Below are 26,265 nucleotides of genomic sequence, written 5' to 3'. Positions count from 1 at the left end.
AATGATGGTTCCTTCAACGGAGTTTAATAGTGGGCATCATAGGTAAGTTTAGGTGGGCAGCATTTGTATCAGTCGACTTTCATTTGCTGAGCATATATTATATTTATTCTCGATACGTTTTAAGCTTAAAACATAGACATTATTCAACCCATAGCAACAAGGGTAAGTTGACGTTCATCCCTTCAGTGAAATAATTTTTTTGAACTCACGAGTGAAATAAAATCACATGAATTATGAGTGGATAAAAATTCAGCTTTCTCTTGTAGCTATGGATTGAATATATTGCTCTAGCAACAATTAATCGAAGGCACACCTTATTTCATAAATTAGATAATTCTCTAGAAAGTGTTATCAATTGAATCCTAATCGAAATGGAATAAAATTCTGTATACAACACATGAGTTGTAAATTTTTATTCATTGGAAGAAATAAACATTCAGTTATCTCACTTCACACAAATTTCGTAAAAATAACCATAAGAATGACAATGGCTTGAAAATTTGACGTACATGTACAGTACCTACATGTGTAGTAAAGTTCGAAAATTAACATTTTTATCGGGAAATTGATATTTTACACATGAAAAAGTTGGCCTTCAAAGCCATGCACTCTAATATCTTTAAAAAAACAAATAGATTTGTACAACTGTGAGATTCTTATAAAAGAATAATCTCAAATATCGTTTATTGACACCTTGCTAATCGCAAGTAGAAGATGTGTTCATCAATCTTGGAAAATTCAATCTTTCGCTTCTGTATTTCCATCATTATGTATTTTTATGCTTTGCTGCGCAAATATTATCATGAAGATAAAAGAATCAAATAGTGTCATTGAGTTGAATGAGTAATTCTACGAATTTGCATTCATGAATATTCGTGAACACGCAGAATGATTTTATCGCAAGAAAATACTTTTTTCATTGTGTGAGATTCAGTTTCATCTTCCTGGAAATTCACTGTACTATAGCTTTATGATTTATAGTGATTGTTCATATTTGATACAAATTCAATATTTTCTGGAGGAATGAGTGAAGGTTAGATAATAAGACTTTTATCTATGAAATTCTCGACAATCCTCTGATCTTTTTGAGTACAGAAGTTTCTATATTCGAGAAATATTAGAATAATATAAACATATTTACTACGAAATGCATATCGTATTTATTTTTGTCTACAATTAATCCTGTCATTCAACAGAATGCTCTGACAAATACAAATGTGACCGAAACCATAGCCAGCATCAACTCTTCCTCTATACTCTCACCTTTGGTACTCTGAATGATTATACGCAGCACAAATCTGATTCGGATGGCAACATTGGTTTATACAGGGTCTCTCACGAGGAACCTCACCCATATTTATACGGGAAACTACTGAACGTATTTTCATGAAATTCAGCACTTATAAGTATTTCACGATGCTGATGAAATCTAAAATATTTTCAAGGCATGAGCACCTCCGGTTTTTCCGGAAATGACGTCAACTTCCGTTTTTCAAATTAGAACACCATTTTTTTATTGCAGAAATAGATTCCTTAGAAAATTTCAAGTTATTTTGATGTAACATTTTTCAGTTTTGTTTGGAAAATTCTCTCTGAGCGGGAAAATTCGAAAAAAAAATCGAAAATAGAGCTCCGCTGTAACAAGAATAACTTCGAGGTTTTTGGATGGAAAATTTTCATTTTTGGGATTTTTCAAGATGTAAGATTGATGTATCCACTTTAAAAATCGAAATCGCGATTCCTGATACAGGGGGTGAAAAAATCGCTTTCAAAGTTAGGCATGACAAAATCGTGAAAAATCAATTTTTTCAAATTAGAACCCCATTTTTTTATGGCAGATATTGAATCTACGTTAAAAAATAATGTGAGTGTATGCATCACACCCTTGCCCTAAAGTGGATATTTTCTGAGTTATTCACAAAAAACTGTTTTTCATCTTGAATTTTCAGCTATTTCTTTTTCCTGAAAATTTCATCTTTTTGGCGTGAAGGGAAAAGAAATAGCTGAAAATTCAAGACGAAAAACAGTTTTTTATGAATAACTCAGAAAATATCCACTTTAGGGCAAGGGTGTGATGCATACACTCACATTATTTTTTAACGTAGATTCAATATCTGCCATAAAAAAATGGGGTTCTAATTTGAAAAAATTGATTTTTCACGATTTTGTCATCCCTAACTTTGAAAGCGATTTTTTCACCCCCTGTATCATGAATCGCGATTTCGATTTTTAAAGTGGATACATCAATCTTACATCTTGAAAAATCCCAAGAATGAAAATTTTCCATCCAAAAACCTCGAAGTTATTCTTGTTTCAGCGGAGCTCTATTTTCGATTTTTTTTTCAAATTTTCCCGCTCAGAGAGAATTTTCCAAACAAAACTGAAAAATGTTACATCAAAATAACTTGAAATTTTCTAAGGAATCTATTTCTGCAATAAAAAAATGGTGTTCTAATTTGAAAAAAGGAAGTTGACGTCATTAATGGAAAAACCGGAGGTGCTCATGCCTTGAAAATATTTTAGATTTCATCAGCATCGTGAAATACTTATAAGTGCTGAATTTCATGAAAATACGTTCAGTAGTTTCCCGTATAAATATGGGTGAGGTTCCTCGTGAAAGACCCTGTATAAACCAATGCTGTATTTATGTTAGCCGGTGGTCGGTGGTATCTATCAATAGTTACTTTGAAAAGAATTACATGAATACTCAGATTGAAGACCTATCGAAATGTTTTGTCACACAACTCACAATTCCCGCCCAAATAATTTCGCCATCAAATGAATTCACCGACTGACAGAAAAATGAGCTATTGGTTATAGTGGTGGCACGTTATCTGGAAAATTCTATCAAATTTTCCTCTTCCTGAGATTTCCTATTCCATTCATCCTTCCCTCAGAACCCAGAATGTGATTTATTTTGAACCCTTTCACTATTGTAGAGTTTTCGCACACGAATCTCCCACGGTCTGCGTGAATTTATTCGTTGAAATTATGTGTAACTTTGAAATTTCGGCGAGTAATTCAACCCCAATGAATTATTCATGAGGGTAGTTAAAAACGCGACACCTCTGTGAGATTTCCCAGACGGACTAAATGTGTAAATGAAAGGGAAATGGATTGTGGAATAACTATCCCTAGTGCTTGTGTATATATGTACAGTCTTTTGATGAAAATGTTCTGCATTCAAGAGATTCTTTGGTAGTTTCGACATAAAGTTAGTGGTCTCTTTGCTTCTTCCAAAAGCTTTTCTGTATTGGAGATTAGAAATAATTATTCTGAAGAACTGTGTGAGCGCTTTAATATTTATGTTTTATGAACGGAGTGATTAAAAAGTGAAGCACAACATTCATATCTGCGGTATTTACAATTTTGTAAAAGCAGGTCCATTTTTTCATTTTGATCTATGCGTTATAGAAATTAACTATCAGAAGTTAGTCATAGTACTACATTTTGACAGTCAGGCTGTTTACTATTGAGCTTTTTGAAGAACGTCCGGACAAAAAAATGTCATTGTTGTTATCTAATCTAGGGTGAGTCTTTAACTCATACAAATAAACTGCTACACAAGAGTTAGGGATATTGTATTCAATCGTTTTTAAAAGTATGTAATCTTCGAGAAAATCGCTGTAAAATCATTTAAAACTTAATAACAACTTGAATCGATCCAATAAAAATCAGTATGAGACATTTCGTCAATCTGGTCGCCTTATTTTTTCTGAAGTTTGGTTCTTTGCATATGCTTCATGAATGTTCTTATTCTGAAATGAAGTCAGTTTATCAACGGCTTCGATTTGAAACGAGATTTCTGAAAATGCCAAGACGTAAATTAACAAACGCTGAGGCTAATAGGGCTATCGGAATGCTATAGGGTGGCCTAACTCAGGTCAGCCAAAGTGTGATATCTCGACTTTGGAATAGGTTCAGGGATACAAGTTCCGTGTTGGAAAGACCAAGGCTTGGTGGGCGACGAAAAACAACACCTGCTCAGGATCGTTTCATCACCATTTCGGCGAGAAGAATCCCTGCATATACGTGTAGAATGCTACGGAATACTCTTCAAAATGCAGATGGTGTCCAAGTTTCCATCGAAACCATCAGACGACGTTTGAGAGAGGGGAATCTAGGTTCTAGACATCCATTAAGAGGAGTTAACACGTGACAATAAGCGTCAAAGACCATGGCGAAGTGTCCTTTTCACTGATGAATACAGATATGGACGATTTTCAGATTCTCGAAGAATAAGGGTATGGACAATCCAACGCATACCCCGTAATTGTTGCTATGTCCAAGAAGTCCATCCATTCCGAGGGGGTAGTGTTATGGTATGGGCTAGGATATGTTTCAACGGGCGCACAGATCTACACATTTGTCCTGGAAATATGACCGCCTTACACTATAGGAAGCATGTCATTGATAATGTTGTGCCAAACTTCCACGCTGCTATTGGTGAAACTTTTCAATTTCTAGACGATAACGCTAGACCGCACCGTGCAGCCATAGTTGAGAATACGCGCGAGGAGCTAGGTATTCCACATTTACCAATACCTCCCCATTCACCAGATTTGAATTGCATAGAACATGCATGGGATATGCTCCAAAGAAGATTTGATAATCATCAACCTACCCCAGAATCCTTAAATGATCTGAGAGAGCTTCTGCCCCGTTTATGGAACCAAATTCCTCAAGAAATGTTCAACAACCTCGTGTGTAGTATGCAGAGAAGATGTCAAGCTGTTATTGATGCCCGTGAAGGCCTTACATTTTATTGATAGTCTTAAAATGCTTGAATTCTCTGGGAATAAAATTTCGTTATCTTACTCGAATTTTCCTAACCACCCTGTATACGCTGACCTACAGGCTAAAATTAATTTGCAACTTGAAATCATATTACTATGAATTTTCATCACAAGTATCTTATTTTAACCATTTTTTTTTCCAATTGAAGTCAATATCCCTAACTCATGTGGAGCAGTTTATTTCAACAGCAGATTCTTGAGGTCAAAAGAAACACTTTCACCTATACCATTTTTTCGATTCGGCCCTGATAATAAGATATAGCCATTTTAAGTTTTCTTAATGAATTGTGCCACCCCTGGAAAAACAAAATTACTTTCAGAATAACTACATCAATCTATGACAATACACATCTGTGGATCTTTTAAACAAAGTTGTATTCAGCCAAAGTACCCAATTTTTCAAATTTCACAGATAGTTTTAAATTCGAAAACGGCTCATTATACGATGAAATATGAAGAATACTTTTATTTTACAAAACGTCCAACTTAGTTTCAAGAGGCGGGTTCTTCGACTTTTTGTGTATTTTCATGGTTTTTCAACAGCCTGTATCGAGCTCCATGAAATTTTCAGATTTTTAACTAGAAGAGTTGCTCTTTCAGAGTATGTATCACATTTCCATCTACGGTTACTTTCATTGATAGAAAAACTACTCTAACGTTGACGATCGAAAAATTCCCAAAAAGATGGAATCAATGAAATAATCGTTAAGACCGAACGGCTGCATCGAGCTCCATGAAATTCTCAGATTTATTAGTAGAAGAGTTGCTCTTTCAGAATATGTATCAAATTTTCATCTGAGGTTACTTTTATTGAGAGATACACTACTCGAACTTTGACTATCGAAAAATTTCCAAAAAGATGTAATCAATGAAATAATCATCAAGATCGAACAATGGGTCGAGAAGCCCTGTATCTTTCAAACCTAGCCGATTCGGAAAAAATGATAAAGGAAAAAAGTGTTTCTCTCGACCTCAAGAATCTACTGTTAAAATATTTGTACCCGCCCTGTATAAATTTTAGGGGAAAAATAATTTGGAATACAGAAAATAATCTTGTCTGTTAGGGTTCCTTCTGGTAAAATGTTCTCATAGTGATAAAAACCTTTGATAGAATGGCCTCCTTCATTCGTTTTTCGTGTTTTGTTTTCGATTCCTTTCAACTTGCATCCGAGAGTAGAGTTTGATTTCAATGAAAGACCCTATAACCAGTTTCAGGTCACGCCAAATCACCTTTACTCATCGGAGAAAGATAAGGACTTGGGAACTGTGAATCCCCAGCAACAACTTGATGGATTCACCACGTAGGTATCACTATAAATAGTATCAACAAATTCGTGTAATGAACTTGACCACTCTATTCCGTTTGCTGCAGTTCGTGAGTTAACTTTACGTATTCCGAGATTTTGAAAGATGCGTTCGTCCAGTTTCTTGTTTTTCCTTATGAGTGCAGTATTAGTTTCAGGTAAAAAAATTTCTTCAGTAACATTGTTGATAAATATTTCGTTAGTATGGCAATTTAATATAACCGAGGAGCAAATGTTTCCATTCTTCTATTCGCTCTCATCTTTATTGTTAATGTTTGGTGGTCAAGTGGTACCTTGAACTTTCTTCGTAAGAAAATTCAAATTTCAATTAGGTTGTCTTGCAGTTTCAGAGGCTTTGACTGACAGGGAAATCTTCGCGAAAACGGTTTATGGTGAAGCTAGAGGTGAGCCTCAAGAAGGGCAAATATGGGTAGCTTGGGTCATTAAAAATAGAGCCAGAGCGAATAAGTCGTATTGGGGTGGAAGCAAAATAGGGGATGTCTGTCGTAAACGTTTGCAATTTTCATCTTGGAATGGAAAGACTGATATCGTTATCAACGAGCCTGCAAAATATCAACAAATACTTCAGCTCACTAACGCGTGAGTACTTTTTATTACTTGTTTATTCTTGTTAGTAAGCATTATAAATGCTTGCCCAAGCAAGAATTCAATCTTCCAACTATACCTACCGCTCAACAATTGATGGGGATCAAATTTCTCTTTTATTCTTGTCTTTTGATTATATCTGTTATTCATTTTAAGCAAAACTGGGCTATTTTAAGTTGTTTTTATCATATTATTATTATAGGTGATCTCTATCAAATGTTGAGCGGTGTAAATCTTTAGATTGATTAACTATGTTTTTTGTAACCTTCAGGATATATGATGCACCAGCCAGTCAAGACCCCACTGGTGGATGCGATCAGTTCCACAGCAAAAAAATGAAGAAATATCCTAGCTGGACGAAGAACTGCAAAGAGGTTAAAACGATTGGAAATCATATCTTCTACAAATCCCTGTAAAATATGCGGATTCTCCCTATCATTCATGTTAGTTTTTCTCAATTTTATGAGATTTCCGAGAAAGTATTATTCGTAATTTGTATTCTGGAATATATTTTATCTTCTATTGAATAAATTTTGTTTTAGACAATCATTTTTTTTTGCATAGCATAGAAATCAGCCTCCTGCTCTATGTCAATTAGAATGAATTATCTCTGCAAACTATAATTGTTGGATGGAGCCTTTTAATATCATATTTTAGAGGTTGGAAAAAAGTCTTTCAACTAAGGTTGAACGGAAGGATGGATGAAATTTTACCATGAGAGTTAGAGACCAGAAAATTTCAGAGTCATCAGTAAATTCACTGGTCGAATTTTAGAGTTACAGGCATCTAAATTTTTCTACACGATATTGAAAAAATACCGATCTTAAAGTGAATTGATACCCAGTATGAATAGTTGTTGACTGTCAATACGAATACGTAAGGATAGTTTCACTGAAAAAATAGAAAAATCTGTATCTTGGAAACATTTAATCAGATAACATTCTAATTCTGCACTAATTTTACAGTGCTGTAAATTTTGTAATACTGAGCAAATATACTGCTCCACAAGAGTTAGGGATATCGTATTCAATCGTTTTTAAAAGTATGTAATCTTCGAGAAAATCGCTGTAAAATCATTTAAAACTCAATAAGAACATGAATCGATCCAATAAAAATCAGTATGAGACATTTCGTCAATCTGGTCGCCTTTTTTCTGAAGTTTGGTTCTTTGCATATGCTTCATGAATGTTCTTATTTTGAAATGAAGTCAGTTTATCAACAGCTTCGATTTGAAACGAATTTTCTGAAGATGCCAAGACGTAAATTAACAAACGCTGAGGCTAATAGGGCTTTCGGAATGCTACAGGGTGGCCTAAATCAGGTTGCTGTAGCGGAAAGGCTCCAAGTCAGCCAAAGTGTGATATCTCGACTTTGGAATAGATTCAGGGAGACAGGTTCCGTGTTGGAAAGACCAAGGGTTGCTGGGCGACGATAAACAACACCTGCTCAGGATCGTTTCATCACCTTTTCGGCGAGAAGAAACCCTACATATACGTGTAGAATGCTACGGAATACTCGTCAAAATGCAGATGGGGTCCAAGTTTCCATCAGACGACTATCATAAGACGTTCGAGAGAGGTGAATCTAGGTTCTAGATGTCCATTAAGAGGAGTTCCATTAACACGTGACCATAAGCGTCAAAGACTGGAATGGACAAGGCAACATATCAATTGGAACGATCAATGGCGTAGTGTCATTTTCATTGATATATCCAGATATGGACGATTTTCAGATTCTCGAAGAATAAGAGTATGGACAATCCCACGCATACCCCGTAATGGTCGCTTTGTATAAGAAGTCCATCCATTCCGAGGGGGTAGTGTTATGGTATGGGCCGGGATATGTTTCAACGGGCGCACAGATCTACACATTTATCCTGGGAATATGACCGCCTTACACTATAGGGAGCATGTCATTGACAATGTTGTGCCAAATTTTCACGCTGCTATTGGTGAAACTTTTCAATTTCTAAACGATAACGCTAAACCTCACCGTGCAGCCATAGTGGAGAATGCCCTCGAGGAGCTTGGTATTCCATATTTACCAATACCTCCGCACTCACCAGATTTGAATTGCATAGAATATGCATGGGATATGCTCCAAAGAAGATTAGATAATCATCAACCTACCCCAGAATCCTTAAATGATCTGAGAGAGCTTCTGTCCCGTTTATGGAACCAAATTCCTCAAGAAATGTTCAACAACCTCGTGTGTAGTATGCAAAGAAGATGTCAAGCTGTTACTGATGCCCGTGGCGGCCATACATTATATTGATAGTCTTAAAATGCTTGAATTCTGTGGGAGTAAAATTTCGTTATTTTACTCGATTTTTGTTAACCATGCACCCTCTGTATACGCTGCCGACCTACAGGCTAAAATTAATTTGCAACTTGAAATCATATTAATATGAATTTCCATCACAAAAATCTTATTTTAACTATATTTTTTTGCAATTTAAGTCAATATCCCTGGCTGTATTCGGGTTCGGCTTTTGGTCGGTCCGAGAATTGTTCTAATACTGCGCAAAACTGTTGCGCCCTGGTATAAAATCCTTTGCGCAGTTCTAGAACCATTCTCGGACCGTCCAAAAGCCGAACCCGAATACAGCTCATATACAGCCGAATACAACTCATGTGGAGCAGTTTATTTCTTGTTTTAAGCAACGTTGGGTGGGTTCAGGACGTGGATGGGTGACCGCCCCTGACCTCATGTCAGTTATTTCTTTATTCATCATTTATTTCCATTTGTATAGATTGGTTCACATGAGATCCTATTCGAAATTTTATTTTATTCAGAACTTCAGGCATTACCTCAGACATGCAAACAATCAATTCGATTCTAGGATCTATCCAACCCTCCCTTCTCGTCCTGATCCGTCCGACAGGCTCAGTTTATACGGACAGGCGATCACTCAGACGGGATTATGCAAACAAGGGAAATAATACGTATTTGACAAATCCACTATATGCATCAAAATGTTTGTTTTTCCTTTGAGGCAAGTTTTTTCGCTCCATTCTTAATCGCCCGACTGGCAACTGACCGTATAGTCCAGCTTTCTGTCGTTTATTTGACGCATGTATCGTACTGGGAAAATAATTCCTGGATTTATCTTGTTTGTTTACTTCGTAGGCTTCTGCCCTCGCTACACTGGATGGGAATGATAGGATCGGATTACGAGGAAATCAATGGGGAAGTTTCATCTTCAGTAAAGGGTCTGTTATAAATTAACAGTTCGATGGGAGATGGGAGTTGGGAGCATAATCATATTGAGATTGAGTATACTCAAGATTCCGTCGTTGGAATCGTTTGATAAGGGATGATACTAATCAAAGCTTATGGTTATAACATAACCTTAAAGTTATTGAAGTGGATAATAATTTTCGTACATGTGATAATAAATATGCAAGGTGATTTATTGGTAAATGGGCGGAAGCTAAGGGTAGTTAGAGGTCACGAAGGTGAGCCAGAATATTCAAAGGGCCTAGCCCTCTTTTTAATCGAAATTCAGAGTGTTTAATTGATTGTGTCAGTTTCTTCCATTACCCATAACTTTCGAACCACCCTATAGAGGCTGAGCCTTCGACTCGTACAAATATTTCAATAGTAGATTCCTGAGGTCGAAAAAAACACTTTTTTCCCTTACCATTTTTTCCGATTCGGCCCTTATAAAAAGATATAGATAGCCATTTTACGTATTCATTATGAGCAGAGCCACCCCTGGAAAAGAAGAATTTCTTCTAGAATAACTAGCTAAATCTGTGACACCACACATCTGTGGATCTTTTAAACAGAGCTGCATTCGGTCAAAGTACCCAATTTTTCGAAATGAAGAGAAATTTTTTATTTTTGAACATCAAATTTCTCGAAAACGGCGCATTATACGAGAAAATGAGGAATACTTTTATTTTACAAAATGTTCGAATATTCATTAGATAGCATCCAACTTAGTTTCAAGAGTTGGGTTCTTTGAATTTTTGGTATTTTTATGGTATGTAATGATCATAATGTCATTTACGTACGTAAAGATTCATCAAATGAATGAAAAACTATATCCTGGAATTTATTTCATCTGATGAAACCGTTGTGTGAGATTGAACTAAAAATAATTTTTTTTATGGTTTTTCAACAGCTTGTTTCTTTCGACCTCAAGGATCTACTGTTATAATATTTGTACGAGATCCACCCTCTATATTATGATGATATTTGGTGCGTTTATTCTCCGCACCGCAACAATTGATAAAGTAACTGATTTTTTTTCAGGTCCGGCCTAGAAAAAATTGATGAATAAGGTTCAACCCCAAAATATACCCTGTTTATCAAAATTCCTCAAAATTCATAGGATATTCGAAAAAGGAGAAAAAACTAAAGGGTATTTCCCGTTCTTTCGCATGCTCTTTCAATACTCAATAAACCTTGTCAAATCTGAGTTTTCATACAACACAGTACCTAACCAAAATTTCAAAAAAATCAGATTTCATTCGGTGTTTATCAATTTTATCAATTTGATTGAATTTTTTGGGTAACGTGATACACTACGGAAGCAGAGGTCTGATATCTAATAAATAAATGTTATCGTTTCAGTGTTGAAATTACTTGAAATTATCACAGATTAACCCAAATAAAAAAAAATGGTGATTTATGAAATTTTGGTTACTGCGTTTGAAAATTCAGATTTGACTAGGTCTATTGAGTACTAAAATAGCATGCGAAAGTACAGAAAATACGTTATTCCCTTTAGTTTTTCTCCTTTTCACGATTATCATACCAAATAAAATAAATTTTCATAGACAGGGCGTTTTTTTTGGATTCTATCTTATTTATAACTTTTTCCTAGGCCGGACCTGAAAAAAAAACAGTTGCTATGTCAGTATAAGCTAGTTGTTGCGGAGAATAAACGGACCAAATATCCTCAAAATATATAGAGTGGTTCGAAAGTTATGGGTAATTGAAGAAATTGGCAAAATCAATAAAATACTCTGTATCTTGATTATAAGAAAATATAGACCCTTTGAATATAGATTATTCTGGTCCACCTCAGTGTCCTCGATCTACCCTTAGCTTACCCCCAATTACCAATTTTTATCACTTTGTATGGTATAAAGGGAAACAAAGAAACGATTTTTTATAAATGTACTGATGTATTAAGTTAGGTCTCTACATATGTACGTTTTACTTGCCTAAGATGCCTAAGATTGCATTAGAGTGACAACATAGTGAAACAATGATCCAAATAAATATTCTACTTGGTGGAATCTTCATGCTCAAAATAGGTAACATTTTGAAAATAAGATTTAATTCTGAATTGCGTCAATGAGGTTATCAGTGAAAGTTTGAGGAACGTTTTATCAAATGTCTGTCAGCATTGGCTTTGACTGCTGTTGTAATGCTCTGTAGTGGGTCGGATAGGCGGTGTAATTGCTGTGACATTGCAGACCAAACATGTTCAATACAATTTTGATTTGTATAGGCAGCGGGTCAATAAATTCGTTTAATGCATGCATTTCTATGTGGTGGTTGACAATTCTAGCATGATTATCACCGTAAAAAAATTGTGACGATGGCTGCCCAAAAGCAACAATAATGGGTCCTACAATCAAATCACGATATGTTATACCCCTGTGATAGTTACGTCAATGAAGGTAATTATAAAAGTAAAAAACGAAATATTCAAGTCACGAAAATCACCCCTATCCTAAAATTATGAAATTCTGTTTCTCCTTCTTCGGCATCGTATGCAGAGGACTGACGAACATGGGTCCAACTTTTTCGAGCGAATACTTCAAATCACCTCTCCATCCAATCACTCCTGAAATAACGAAACAAAATTTAATTCAGGCGGCAAAAATTTCTAAGATCAAGACATTCGAGTTTGTTCTAGACTCATGGATCTTTATTAAAATATCTACAGGATTGGACACTAAGTAAATATCTGCAGAACGAAAAAGAGGATGTTTATGAAACTTCGCAGGCAAGTAAAATGTTACGGGGTTTCCCAATAAAAATTTCAAAGTTTGAGCCTATTTCAAAAACTAGATGTTTGGTTGTTGAGCTTGAAATGTTATAAAACCAGAAATAAGTTCATTAGATTCGATCTACAAACAATGAATCCTCACGAGTGCAATAATATACAGTAAGGTGAAGCAATGAATTGGATCGATTATCCTACCCTTTTCTCGTTCTAATTTATTGGACCTTCTGAGGATGCTGCATTTCAGGATTTGTGTAGTATTACTGTGCACTCGCAAACAATCTGCGTAAATCTCTATGAGGGTTCATAATGAGAAAATGTAGATAGCACCTAATTACACCTGTAGATTAACGTTGTCTGTGTTCTCCAGTTTTATTAACGCAGGAAGGCCGGGCATTATTTCGTGATTAGGATTCGGACGAGCTAATTAAAATATAGTCCTAGAATTTTTGGGTAAATGTTTTGCTTCGAGTGGATTTCTGTATACAAACACAAGTGTTGCGAATTGAAAGATTGGATGAACTATCATAGAAAATCTATATGCTTCAACCCTCAATTTTCAACCCTACAAATGGGACGATCACACCTTAGAGCTGGGAGATTATACAGGGTGAGTTTTTGACTCGTACAAATATTTGAACAGTAGATTATTTGGGTCAAAAGAAACACTTTTTTCAATATCATTTTTTCCGATTCGGCCCTGATAAAAAGATATAGCCATTTTAAGTTTTCATAATGAGCTGTGCCACCCGTCAAAAGACAAAATTACTTTCAGAATAACTAGCTGAATCTGTGACATCTTTGGATCTTTTCAACACAGTTGCATTCGGTCAAAGTAACCAATTTTTCGAATTTCACAGCGATACTTTTTAAATTTAGAACATTAAATTACTGGAAAACGGCTCATTATACGAGAAATATCAAGAATATTTTTATTTTAACGTTTAAATATTCATTAGCTAGCGTCCAACTTATTTTCAAGAGTTGGGTTCTTTGAACTTCTTTTATTTTTATGGTACGCAATGCTCCTAATGAGAAAACTGGATGACGTGGACCATATTTTGTATTCGAAAAAATTCATTAAATAAATGAAAAACTATATTTCGAAATTCATTTCATTCGATGAAACCGTTTGTGAGATAGAACTGAAAATAATTCCGATTCGGAAAAAAAAACGTGTTTCTTTTGACGTCAAGAATTTACTGTTGAAATATTTGCATGAGTCAAAGACTCACCCTGTATAAATGCAACTTTGAAAATAGAAATATCGAATTCAGAGCAAATTTATCAGCATTCACATTGGTACCATTATGTTCGATTAAATTGAGAACATAAAACAGCAGTAAAAATTGAAATTATCAATTTTTTAATGCCAACCTGAATTCTTCAACGCAAAATATCAATTTGTGGATTATTACCAACTTAAATTCAACTAGTTCATCACTTGATGTTTCAATTGAATTTGATGGTATACAGGGTAGAACTGAGAGTTGCAATTTCCTCAAAATTACTGAACACCCTGTGGAGATCATTAGTTACGCAATTAAAGTGTTTCTTATCAACCATTTTGATCGAGGTTATCTATACTCCATTCACTTTTATTTTAGTACTCGGTTGGACATGGAAATTTGACACATCCACTCTGTATAGTACGGAAATGTGGGATTATGACGCTTGTCTGCTTGTCAAAACATTTGTGGGTTTTAAATCAGCGCTATGTTGTCCGTTCTACGTAACTGTGTCAGTAATTACGTATTTCATCACAATGTCGAATCGCTTCGGTAAACAAGGATTCAGGATTTTTTTCTGGGGGGGGCACAACGGGCAGACGAGCAAAAAAATCAACAGTAACTGTGAGAAATGAACTTCACTTTTATTTTTAAGAGTTCAAGTATGTATAGAAAGATCCGTCCGTCTGGTAAATATGAAGTACAAACTGATTGAAGGCATACCAAATGCAAAATATTTGCATGGAAGATACAAGAGATCAGTTTTTGAATATATTTATTTCTGCTATATTATTGACACATAATATGTAGTAGCTTGATGAGAGTTAATTAATGTTGGTTATCTTCTTTCGCTTAAGGTTGAAGACGTTACATCAGTTGTAGAATTTAAAAAAATCAACCAATGATGAAATTAATCTGATGCAGTGGTAGGGAATAGGTATCTCTCGAAGGAATTAACTGATAATTACAAGAATGTTGAATTCTAAAACAAAAATCATCTTCCATCAAGTCAAAATAATTGAGGGAAGTTTCAAGACAAGAGGAACTTCACCTTTAAACAAAAATTTCAGCTGAATTAACAATTAACAGAACAACTGGCTCATATTTATGGGTGTTCATTTTTAATACTTTGATATAATAATAAAAATCATATATTTATTGATCCCTTGAGACATTTACGATGTATAGAAATGGTCAAATGAAAAATAGATAAATGAATCTTCTGGAACTTATTTTATGATGACATTCATCGAAAATCCTGTAGTAAATTGTCGCATTCGTTCAACATAAAATAAAATCCTCAAATGCCACCACTTTTTTGGGTCTGCCAATAGAAGGAAATTCTTTGTCATCCTATTCATTCACAATCTTTCTGATTATGAAAACATTCAGCTGAAATATAAGTTATTTAGACTCAGATGAAACATTATAATATAAATTCACTGACATTGAATATATTCACTACCGTCTGATATATTGTAGATATATCAGAATATCAGGGTTACCTATTATTTGAATGAGCGGACCTGAATTCTAAATAGAACTTCCTGCAACCCTGTCTTCTCCCTTTTTCAATCATTTTCGGCATTTTTGTAGTATTAATTGATATTAGCAGCGGGTTTCATAAAACTCTGATTGACCGATCAACGATTTGACAGTCACTTGAGTTCTGACACGAAATCACTGAAACCTTTTCATTTCTGGCTATATTGAAAAAGTTGCAATTGTGAATGAGTGAATGGACGTAGGAACAACATAATTTGATGCGAGAATGATATTCTGAATGATCATGACTGAATTATCGATTGAAAACGAATTGACGTCTATTCATCAATCAAGCGTTGATTCCCCGATCAAGCTTTATGAAACCCGGGGTAGTTATGGCAACGGCGTTATGACATTCACGACATTTCAATGTAAGTGCCACCTCACTCATTTCTATTATAGTAACAGAAACTTATATTATGGCCAACCGAGTGCTAAAATAAAAGTGAACGGAGTATACAAAAAAGCTCGAACATGTTTCAGCACGCACACCCCCACCACCCACGCCTCGAAAGAGAGACAGAACAGCAGCAGCGGCGGCGACAACAGTCAGATCATTTCCCCGATGATTAATTGCGCGTTTCCGTCGTGTTAATTTTTTTTCGACTCATTTCCGCCCGACGCAGGTGTTCCCGAATACATTGCTCCAGCTAAATGTGAGAAGTGACGTCGAAACTGTGAACTAGCACCGGTTGAAACACGCTGAAATGGGTAAAACATACCATTATTTGCGGTAAAGTATCTGACTACTGCAGACGTTTTCAATATATCATTCTGAAGGGAGGCCGTTACGTAGTTGTTTGCAAGGTATTTTGATTAATTGTTCTCGAGTTCGTACCGAAAGGAAATAACATTAGTTATCTGCAAGGTATGAGGGAAATGAGGGCTATTCTCCTTCGTCCATTGTTGTGTGGAAATGCATTTTGAGCGAGAGCTATCAACGCCGGTTAATAAAAGCGCATTACCTTTATTAGATACTCCGGCCTCTATTATGGGACGTAATTAATTTGTTCGGCGCTTGAACAGCATCATAATAAGCCTTATATGACATTTAGTGCGGACAATGGGTCTTTTGAGGAGCACCAACAAGTAAATGAACAATCTCGCACTGCATTATTTTCGTCTTCGAAAGAGATCTTCAGATCTTCTTGTTGACTTCCTGCCAGACGTTGCGATTAATTTATCGTCCGAGTTCATTACCACCAATAACTCGAGGTTTCAATGATGGGATTGTTGGAGATTTATTATGGGACGTTATTCATTCCAGAAACATGGATTTTGCAATTTATCGGACGCTCTGGGAGATGATACTCGAGTATCATACTCCTAACATTGACTCAATTCTGATCAGAGCTGGACTATGCACTGAAAACTGAAAAGTACTTTACTTATTGCACTCCTTGGTACTTAAGATATCGAATTAGAAAAAATAGTTATTCTACGTTTCAATTTGTATACAGGGTGGGCCATCCATAACTTTCCACCCCGAATTTTGAGCTTTTGGATGGAATAACGAAAAAACGCTCAGACAGGTCAAATTTTGTTGAAAGGGGGACAAAGAAGGGTGTTCAAATGAGTTTGATATCACTACCCCTATAGCCGTAACCTCTAACAGCTCTCATTTTTGATAGGAAAAAGGGGTCGAGCAGCACCTTGTTTGAAAGGCAATTCAATTTCCTGCATGAGTGTTTTTTTCTCATCGCTTTATTATCATACAGAGTGACTCAGTATTCGCCAGACGCTGCGATTAATTTATCGTCCGGGTTCATTACCACCAATAACTCGAGGTTTCATTGATGGGATTGTTGGAGATTTATTATGGGACGTTGTTCATTTCAGAAACATGGATTTTGCAATTTATCGGACGCTCTGGGAGATGATACTCGAGTATCCTTACCATGACTCAAGTCTGATCAGAGCTGGACTATGAACTGAAAAATTTTACTGCGTACTTTACTCATTGCACTCCTTGGTAATCAAGATATCGAATTAGAAAAAATAATTATTCTATGTTTCAATTTGTATACAGGGTGGGCCATCCATAACTTTCCAGCCCCGAATTTTGAGCTTTGGGATGGAATAACGAAAAAAAGCTCAGACAGGTCAAATTTTGTTGAAAGGGGAACAAATAAGGGTGTTCAAATGAGTTTGATATCACTACCCCTCTAGCCGTAACCCCTAACAGCTCTCATTTTTGAATAGGGAAAAGAGGTCGAGCAGCACCTTGTTGGAAAGGCAATTCAATTTCCTGCATGAGTGTATTTTTTTTATCCCTTTATTATTATACAAAGTGACTCATTATTCCATCAATGACTTTCACACGCCGAATTTGGATCTTTGAGATGGAAAAAACGCCCGGACTGGTCAAAAAATGAATTCGATATCACTACTTCTCTAGCAGCTACCCTAACAGCAATTATTTCAATTTAAACGAAAGCGCACGATTTACGATCTGTTATCTCTATTCGAAAATAATTGCTCTAAGTGGTAGCGGCTATAGGGGTAGTGGTATCGAATTCATTTTTTGACCCGTCCGAGCGTTTTTTCCATCTCAAAGATCCAAATTCGGCGTGTTAAAGTTATTGATGAAATAACTGAGTCACTCTGTATAATTATAAAGCGATGAAAATAAAATACACTCATGCAGGAAATTGAATTGCCTTTCCAACAAGGTGCTGCTCGACCCCTTTTCCCTATTCAAAAATGAGAGCTGTTAGGGGTTGCGGCTAGAGGGGTAGTGATATCAAACTCATTTGAACACCCTTATTTGGCCCCCTTTCAACAAAATTTGACCTGTCTGAGCGTTTTTTCGCTATTCCATCCCAAAGCTCGAAATTCGGGGTGGAAAGTTATGGATGGCCCACCCTGTATACAAATTCAAACGTAGAATATTTATTTTTTCTAACTCTAACTCAACTCAATTGTTAGAGAATATTATCAACAGTGGTAGTATTAGGCTTGCGTTGCTGCATTCTTTAGACTGAACTGTAGAGTTATATCATCCTGATGGTTATAAATAACTGTTTTATAATCCATCGTGGATATCAATTGAGGAAGAAAGGGTGAAAAGTCTAAAAACTCCTACTGCATTTAGCTCCGTGTTCATTGTAGAGGTTGGGCCAAATTGGTGATACCTGAACTACAACTTTTTAACCCAATGAGATAGAGAAAAATGAATGCACCATTCATGTCGTCTTTTTTCGAGAAACTAATAATGCCATCAACTGCATTCCTTTATCTTCTTTTGTTTTTGAGTTATAGGGCAAAATTTAAATTTGGGCGATTTCAACTTTGGTCATTATCTCCGTTTCTGTTTGTGCTAGTATGCTGAAATAAAAACATTATACAGACACTTTTTTGAAAGCAATTGAGTGACGTACTATGATTTTTTCCAACAGCTATATTTGCTGAGTTATGAAAAAAAATGGTTTTTTATTATGAAAACAGTAGTTTAAAATGATACGTATAATATATTTCTGAAACGGAAAAAAATGACAGTCATTTTAAATGTCAATTGAAATCACCCAAATTTCAATTTTGGCCTATAACTCGAAAACCATTATGAAGACACATTTTTGATAGTAATCCAGTGGGGTACTATGATTTTTTTCAACAGGTTTATATGCTGAGCTATAACATAAAGTTGTGTTTTTTCGTATGAAAACAGTAGTTTGAAATGACTTGAAAAGAATTGTCATTTCTTCCCGTTTCAGAAATATATCATACATCTCCCTCAGTCTATCTAAGTCATTTTATTCTACTGTTTTCATAAGAAGAAACACATCTTTATTTTATAGCTCAGCAAATATACCTGTTGGAAAAAATCATAGTACGCCACTGGATTGCTATCAAAAAAGTTTCTACATAATGTTTTCATTTCAACATCCTAGCACAAACAGAAACGGAGATAATGACCACAGTTGAAATTTTAATTTTGGCCTATAACTCGAAAACAAAAGAAGAATTCAGTTGATAGCATGACATTATTAGTTTCTCAAAAAATGACGACCTTTATGTGCCTTGCATTTTCCTCTATCTCATTGGGTTGAAAAGTTGTAGTTCAGATATCAGCAATTTTGCCCAGCCTGTACCTACAGCCTTCCTTTTTACATATTTAGGCCATCTTCAGAACATATTTTTTTTTGTGTTATGATATTCTTCATGCATTATTTCACAGGTATGCAGTAAAAAATTGGATCAACCAATCGGAACTTCAATTTTGACTATCTTGAGCCTGTGCAACTTTTTTAATTGAACTTAAATAGTATCAATGTGAAGATAATACAATGAAAACTTCATTGGTCCACTATTTAAAAATATGAGTGCTCTACACTGTTTTTGAAGTGGTATTGGACATTTATGTGAAATCAAGGCCTGTATAGGTGTCCCAAAACTAGTGAATCAAACGTCACACCACGATAGAGTAGACCGAATATTATCGAATGACACCAACATTAGTTCAACGAAAATGTACCATTTCCAAAATAATCAGAATTTTATAAAAATACCTAAAGTTGCCGATTTTCGAACTATTTTTCTTAAACACAGGGCCAGTTTGTGGAAAAGCATGTCGATTTTAAATTATATTGAGCTAAGATCATTGTTTCACCTCCCCTTATTGAAATTATTTAGAGTAGTTAATCGATAACCTGAGTAAATGTACATAAATTAAAACAATTGTTTTTTCTACATGATTTTTATTACTCAGAATAAACCCCCTCTATAGGGGTGATAGTATGGGAGAAAAACGCTATCCTTAATCACAAATTGGCGTTGTGATTGAAAAAATAGTTCGAAAATTGGCAACTTTAGGTTAGGTTTCTTCAGAAACGGTAAATTTTCGCTCAACTAATGTTGGTGTCATTCGATAGTATTCGATCTACTGTATCGTGGTGTGACGTTTGATTCACTAGTTTTGGGACATCCTGTATCCTAGTGCAACAGGCATAAATTCGACTAAATTACAAATATAGCTGTATGAATGCTTCGACCATGGAAGATTTTCTTCTTGCCGCATTCTCCGATCGGTAGAATTTCTCGCAATAAATTTTTCCTGGCGAATTATAATCCGTTTTATTTTTCTTTCATTATGGATTTCATCGCGAAGGCACCGGGATCTTCTGCTGTTTTTTATCAAAGGCGCAAGCGGAATTTGAAAGCCAGGATCGAGATCGGTTGATGGGTCCCATTATAATCCTCATCAGGCGAATTCACTCAACATATTTATTCCTTTTCCAGCACTTTGCTTTACTGGATGAGGTTCATCTTAATAATTCTTCAGAGTTAAATCCCGATCCTTTGGAATGGAGAGGTTGTCAACATTGCATGATCGCTGTGAATCCGGTCGAAAAATTATATAGGGTGTCCTGAGTGAAACAAATCCCATTTTATGACGATTCACGCAATAGGGTGTCCAAAATTTCATGACCAGCAAATTCTTATTTGGCCGGAGCTGTATTCTGATTAAAATTTCACTTCAACAACGTTTATGTCAAATAATAGTATTCACCTGACATACAGGGTGTCTGCAAACAAATGCGAAGGAGTAAGGGAGATGATTTCTCGATGAAAATGAGCAGGGGTAGTTCCTATAATTTTTTTTCGAAATCGATCTCCCTTCCAAAATACAGCCTTTGGAAGGCAATGGCTAGTTGATAGTTTTTTTTACGGGTTCTAAAAAACAATGAGACTTAAAACTATAAATAATATAAAGTATTAAGTAGATGTTACTCATACAATTTTTTTAGACTCATAACTTTATCATTAGGGGTTGAAAATAACAACTCATTATGATTTTCCTGCAAAAATTGTTTTCGTGGGATAGATTTTCGAAAAATAAAACTATCTTATGGTTTCCCATTCAATTCTGGAGAAAAAAAGTATCTTGCAGAATTTCGATGCAGTAGTTACTTTTCTTGGAATAAATAAAAACTTACAAGCAGTTCTAATCACTGTTCATTCCATTTCATCGTATAGGTAAGTGTTCCATAGAATGAGTGCCTCCCGCTAAAATACATGTTTTAACCCCTAATAATAAAGTTTTGGGATTTAAAAAAAATTGTGTGAGTAACATCTATTTAGTGCTTCATATTATATGTAGCTTTATGACTCAGCGCCTTCCAAAGGCTGTATCTTTAAAGGGAGGCCGAAGTTTAATGTCACAGTCTGTATCTGTAGGTACTGAAATATTTGTGTACTGCAAGTTTGACTCATAGTGATATAATTAGTTTTCTTGATTTTCCTTTAGTTTCGAATCACCCTGTGTTCACATCACTTTGAGGATTTTAAGAGTACGTGCGCCTAAATAGGATTTATCAAGTTTTTTGTCTCTGCTAGGAACCTGAGCTTATTAACAATAGTTTGTAGTGTCTTACCGAGGTCTTCTAGCTTCTAGTGAAGTATATATTATTTTATCTTGCCTTATTCTCTTCCTAATTAAAATAAGTGATACTCGTTCGCATCCAAAGGGAAGCAGTATATGATTATATAAATTTTAACACCGGAAGCTGCAACGCTTCGAGGAAGAAGCGCAATAATTCCTGGTTTAACCCATAGTTTTCTAGTTTTCTTTGTACCTTCTATTTACTAGAGAATATTAAGGAAGAGAGCATTTGAAACAGTTTCCGAACAATATGAAAATGAAGATGAGTGGTTTTCAAAAGCATACTCTTAGTGGGTGAGTGTGTGGACGTTTGGTCTATTATACATTCTATTGTTTTTTTCCCCAGGAAGGACGATAACATATTGATTTTCCGACACATTGTAGCCTGTCACTGCATTCATTAAATCTATTTAACCATGACCACATTGTGCATAAATGTGATTATTCAGGAATTTAGCATTTTAGTGAGAATAGTTTTCAATTAGGTATTCATTTGAATAGAAGTCCTACGTGGAAGCACTAGAGTTTGGGTATGATTCCTACGAGGATATACTGAAAAATTCTTAGCCTACTATAGAACCAAACAAAATTTCAAGAATTTTATTACTCAACATATTCTCCTCTTAATTGGATACATTCATAACAGCGAACATGCGACGTCTCTAGACCTTTAAAAAAAAATGTTTTTTCCTGCTCTGCAAACCAGACCTCCACAGCTTTTATTACCTCCTCGTCGGAAGAAAATTTACAACCTTTTTAACTTTTTTTTCAGTTGAGGAAAGAGATCATAGTCGGATGGAGCCAAATCTGGTGAATAAGGGGGGTGCAATAGTAATTCAAACCCTAAATGACGAATTTTTTGCATGGCAACATGAGATTTGTGTGCAGGGGCGTTGTCCTGCAAAAACAAATCACTTTTGGATAGCTTTCCGCGTCTTTTCTTTTTAATTCTTTTCCCGTAGAGTGGTCAGTAATGTCGAATAGTATTATTCGGTTATTGTTCTACCCTTATCCAAAAAATCAATCATGATTACTCCATGGCAACTCGAAAAAACTGAAGCAAGAACTTTTCCAGCATATTTTTGGACATGAAAATTCTTAGGTCTTGGAGAACCAGAGTGCCATTCCATCGATTGTTGCTTTGTTTCTGGATCGTAGACATGTACCCAAGTCTCATCCATAGTAACAATTCAGTTTAAGAAGTCTACATTGTTTTCAAATCGAGCACAGATCAAACGCGATGCTTCTACCCTTGCACGCTTTTGGTCAACATTCAAACATTTGGGTATCCATTTTGCAGCTATTTTTTCCATGTCCAAATTGACGTGAATTATATTATGAACACGTTCGTTTTGAATATTCAGTGCTTTAGATATCCGTTTCAGCCCAATTCGACGGTCCGATAAAATCATGTCATGAACTGCATCGATATTTTTTATTCACTGACACTGAAACTGGCCTTCCCGATCGGTCATCATCATCAATGAAAAATTTACCTCTTTTGAAGCTTGCAGTCCAATTTTTCACGGTCGCATACGAAGGACATTGATCACCAAGGGTAATAAGCATATCTTCCTAAATCTGCTTACCTCTTAACCCTTTTAAATACAGGTACTTGATGATGGCTCGATACTCCAATTTTTCGATTTTCACAATTTCGGTGGACATCTTCTTTTTTTCAATTTATTGCGTAACTCTGGTTCACTTTTTTGACCTCAAACATCACACTGACACTTCTAATGAGTTATTGTTCGTTGCTATGGTAACGCAATATATTTTTATGCATGGAACTGGTCTAGGCTAACTTGATATCAATACATCCTCGTAAATCAAAAATAGGCCTTTTAGACGCTATTCATTATGATGGTTGTTTCATAGGAATTGGTGGTGCATTGGTGCGATAAAACCCCTTAATTTCAGATTTTTTCCTGCAGTTGTGGAAAGAAAGACCCAGGTTCTAGGCAAGTGTATGTGATACAGGGTGGTCCGGGAAGAAATAAGAAAATTCTCGAGTATCCAAGTATCCCTTCTTTAAATTTCCCAAATACGAAAAGTTCAAATTTATTCACTGCACATACCTTATGGAATCAATTTTGTTTCGATGCGCTGGGAACGGATATGATTTCGAAAAATCGAATTACCTGAAGATGTCCGAGGAACACCGCCTGCCTCTTCAATATCCCAGCCAATCGAATCATATTTCGGTTGGGGTTTCTTGAAACTAACTTTCTCGTAAAATTCCTCTTCCGTGAAACCGAGTTTTTCGGCTTCCTCCTTGATTATCTGGACGGAGTTCCGACTTGTAATAAATAAATTCTTTTATGTTATGATTTACTCACTCGTTTGAAGTCCAAGTGGTAACCCCATTTTCTTTGCCAATTTACCCTCGCCTTGCGTTCCTTTCTGGACTGCTCCTTCCTGGAAATTTTTCATAACTGAATGATCGAGTACCTAAGCGTCTTTCGGATTCACTTCTAACTTACAGAATGTTTAATTTATCAACTGGATTATCTGCCATGATCGTTGAATGTGTTATGTGGTGTGTTGGACTTGTGGGTTAAATGTCTGTAGGGTGGATGTTTGATCGATAATTTGATATGGCAACTCACTAATTCACGAGTGAATTAATTTTTTGAAAGATTAAAGAAATTATATATATACTCCATTCACTTTTATTTTAGCACTCGGTTGGCCATGGAAATTTGACACATTTCACTCTGTATAGTACGAAAATGTGGGGTTATGGAGCTTGTCAAAACATTTTTGGTTTATAAATAAACGCTATGTTGCCCGTTCTACGTAAAAGTTTTTCTTATTACGTATTTTATCACAATGTCGAATCTCTTCGGAAAATATGTGACGAAAATAATTGAAGTTTATACAAACTGATTGAAGGCATACCAAATCTAGTTATTTGCATGGAAAATACAAGAGATCAGTATAATATCATAATATGCACTAGCTTGAGGAGAGTTAATGTTCGTTATCTTCTTTGGCTAAAGTTTGAATACGTTACATCAGTTGTAGATTTCAAAAATATTAACCCGAAGATGAAATGCATATGATGCAGTGGTTGGGAATGGGTTTCTCTCGAAGGAATTAACAGGTAATAACAAGAATGTTAAATTCTTCAACAAAAATCATCTTGCATCAATGTAAGTAAAAGGAATTAAAGGAAGTTTCAAGTCAAGATGAACTTCACCTTTGAACAAAAATTTCACATGAATAAACAATTAACAGGGCAACTGGCGCGTATTTGTGGCTGTTCATCTAAATACATTGATATTATTTTTATTATTAAATGTCTTTATTGCCTATGCAATTGGCCATCGACCAGCGGTCGTTCAGCCTAATACATTGATATAATACCTAATAATAATTAGGTATTTATTGGTACCTTAAGACATTTACAATGTATAGGACAAGTCAAATGAAAAATAGAAAAATCAATTTTCGGGAACTTATTCTACGATAAAATTTTCAAATGCCACCACGTTTTTGGGTCTCCCAATAGATGGAAATTCTTAGTCATCATCTTCATTCCAATCTTTCTGATTGTGGAAATATTTAGCTGGAATATAAGTCGTTTAGATTCAGATGAAACATTATATAAATTCTATTACATTGAATATGTTCGCTACCGTCTGAAGTATTGTGGATTTTAGAATATAAGGGTAGGTATAACTATTTGAATGAGCGGACCTGAATTCTAAATAGCACTTCCTGAAACCCTGTTTCTTTTTTCAATTACTTTTGGCATTTTCTAAATAAAAATTTATATTAGTTGTGGCAACGGCGTTATGACATTAAGGACATTTCATGAGTGCCAATCTTACTCCGTTCTAGTTACAAAAACTTGAGAAAATTATTTCATGGCCAACCAAAGTGTCCTACACATTGTAAATGTCTTATGGTACCAATAAATAACTAGTTATTATTATTATTATATCAATGTTTTAAGATGAACAGCCACAAATACGCGTCAGTTGTCCTGTTAATTGTTTATTTAAGTGAAATTTTTGTTCAAAGGTGAAATTCATCTTGACTTGAAACTTCCTTTAATTATTTTTACTTATATTGATGCAAGATGATTTTTGTTGAAGAATTAAACATTCTTGTAATTATCTGTTAATTCTTTCGGGAGATACCCATTCCCAATCACTGCATCATATGCATTTCATCTTCGGATTAATATTTTTGAAATCTACAACTGATGTAACGTATTCAAACTTAAGCCAAAGAAGATAACGAACATTAACTCTCCTCAAGCTAGTGCATATTATGATATTATACTGATCTCTTGTATTTTTCATGCAAATAACTGGATTTGATATGCCTTCAATCAGTTTGTATAAACTTCAATTATGTTCGTCACATATTTTCCGAAGAGATTCGACATTGTGATAAAATACGTAATAGCAAAAACTTTTACGTA

At 35.3% G+C, this 26,265-nt stretch overlaps 2 protein-coding genes across 2 annotated transcripts; one reads left to right on the top strand and one right to left on the bottom strand.

Moving 5' to 3' along the window:
- Positions 1-6,098: 6,098 nt before the first annotated feature.
- On the top strand, positions 6,099-7,250 carry LOC123314009 (spore cortex-lytic enzyme-like). Its single transcript, XM_044899122.1, has 3 exons — positions 6,099-6,258; positions 6,445-6,700; positions 6,978-7,250. Exons 1-3 carry the CDS (start codon positions 6,207-6,209, stop codon positions 7,120-7,122), a joined length of 453 nt encoding a protein of 150 aa, XP_044755057.1. The 5' UTR covers positions 6,099-6,206; the 3' UTR covers positions 7,123-7,250.
- A 4,650-nt stretch (positions 7,251-11,900) lies between these two features.
- LOC123307489 lies at positions 11,901-24,348 on the bottom strand. Its single transcript, XM_044889823.1, has 4 exons — positions 24,314-24,348; positions 24,170-24,248; positions 23,972-24,113; positions 11,901-12,512 (listed from the first exon to the last, which is right to left on the bottom strand). The coding sequence occupies exons 1-4, from the start codon at positions 24,346-24,348 to the stop codon at positions 12,394-12,396; spliced, it is 375 nt and encodes a 124-aa protein (XP_044745758.1). The 3' UTR covers positions 11,901-12,393.
- Between the last annotated feature and the right edge of the window lie 1,917 nt (positions 24,349-26,265).

The sequence above is a fragment of the Coccinella septempunctata genome, chromosome 1 (assembly GCF_907165205.1).
Source record: "Coccinella septempunctata chromosome 1, icCocSept1.1, whole genome shotgun sequence".
Classification (NCBI taxonomy): domain Eukaryota; kingdom Metazoa; phylum Arthropoda; class Insecta; order Coleoptera; family Coccinellidae; genus Coccinella; species Coccinella septempunctata.
The sequence above is the reverse complement of the archived record's forward strand: the minus strand, read 5'-3'. Positions and strand labels throughout refer to the sequence as shown.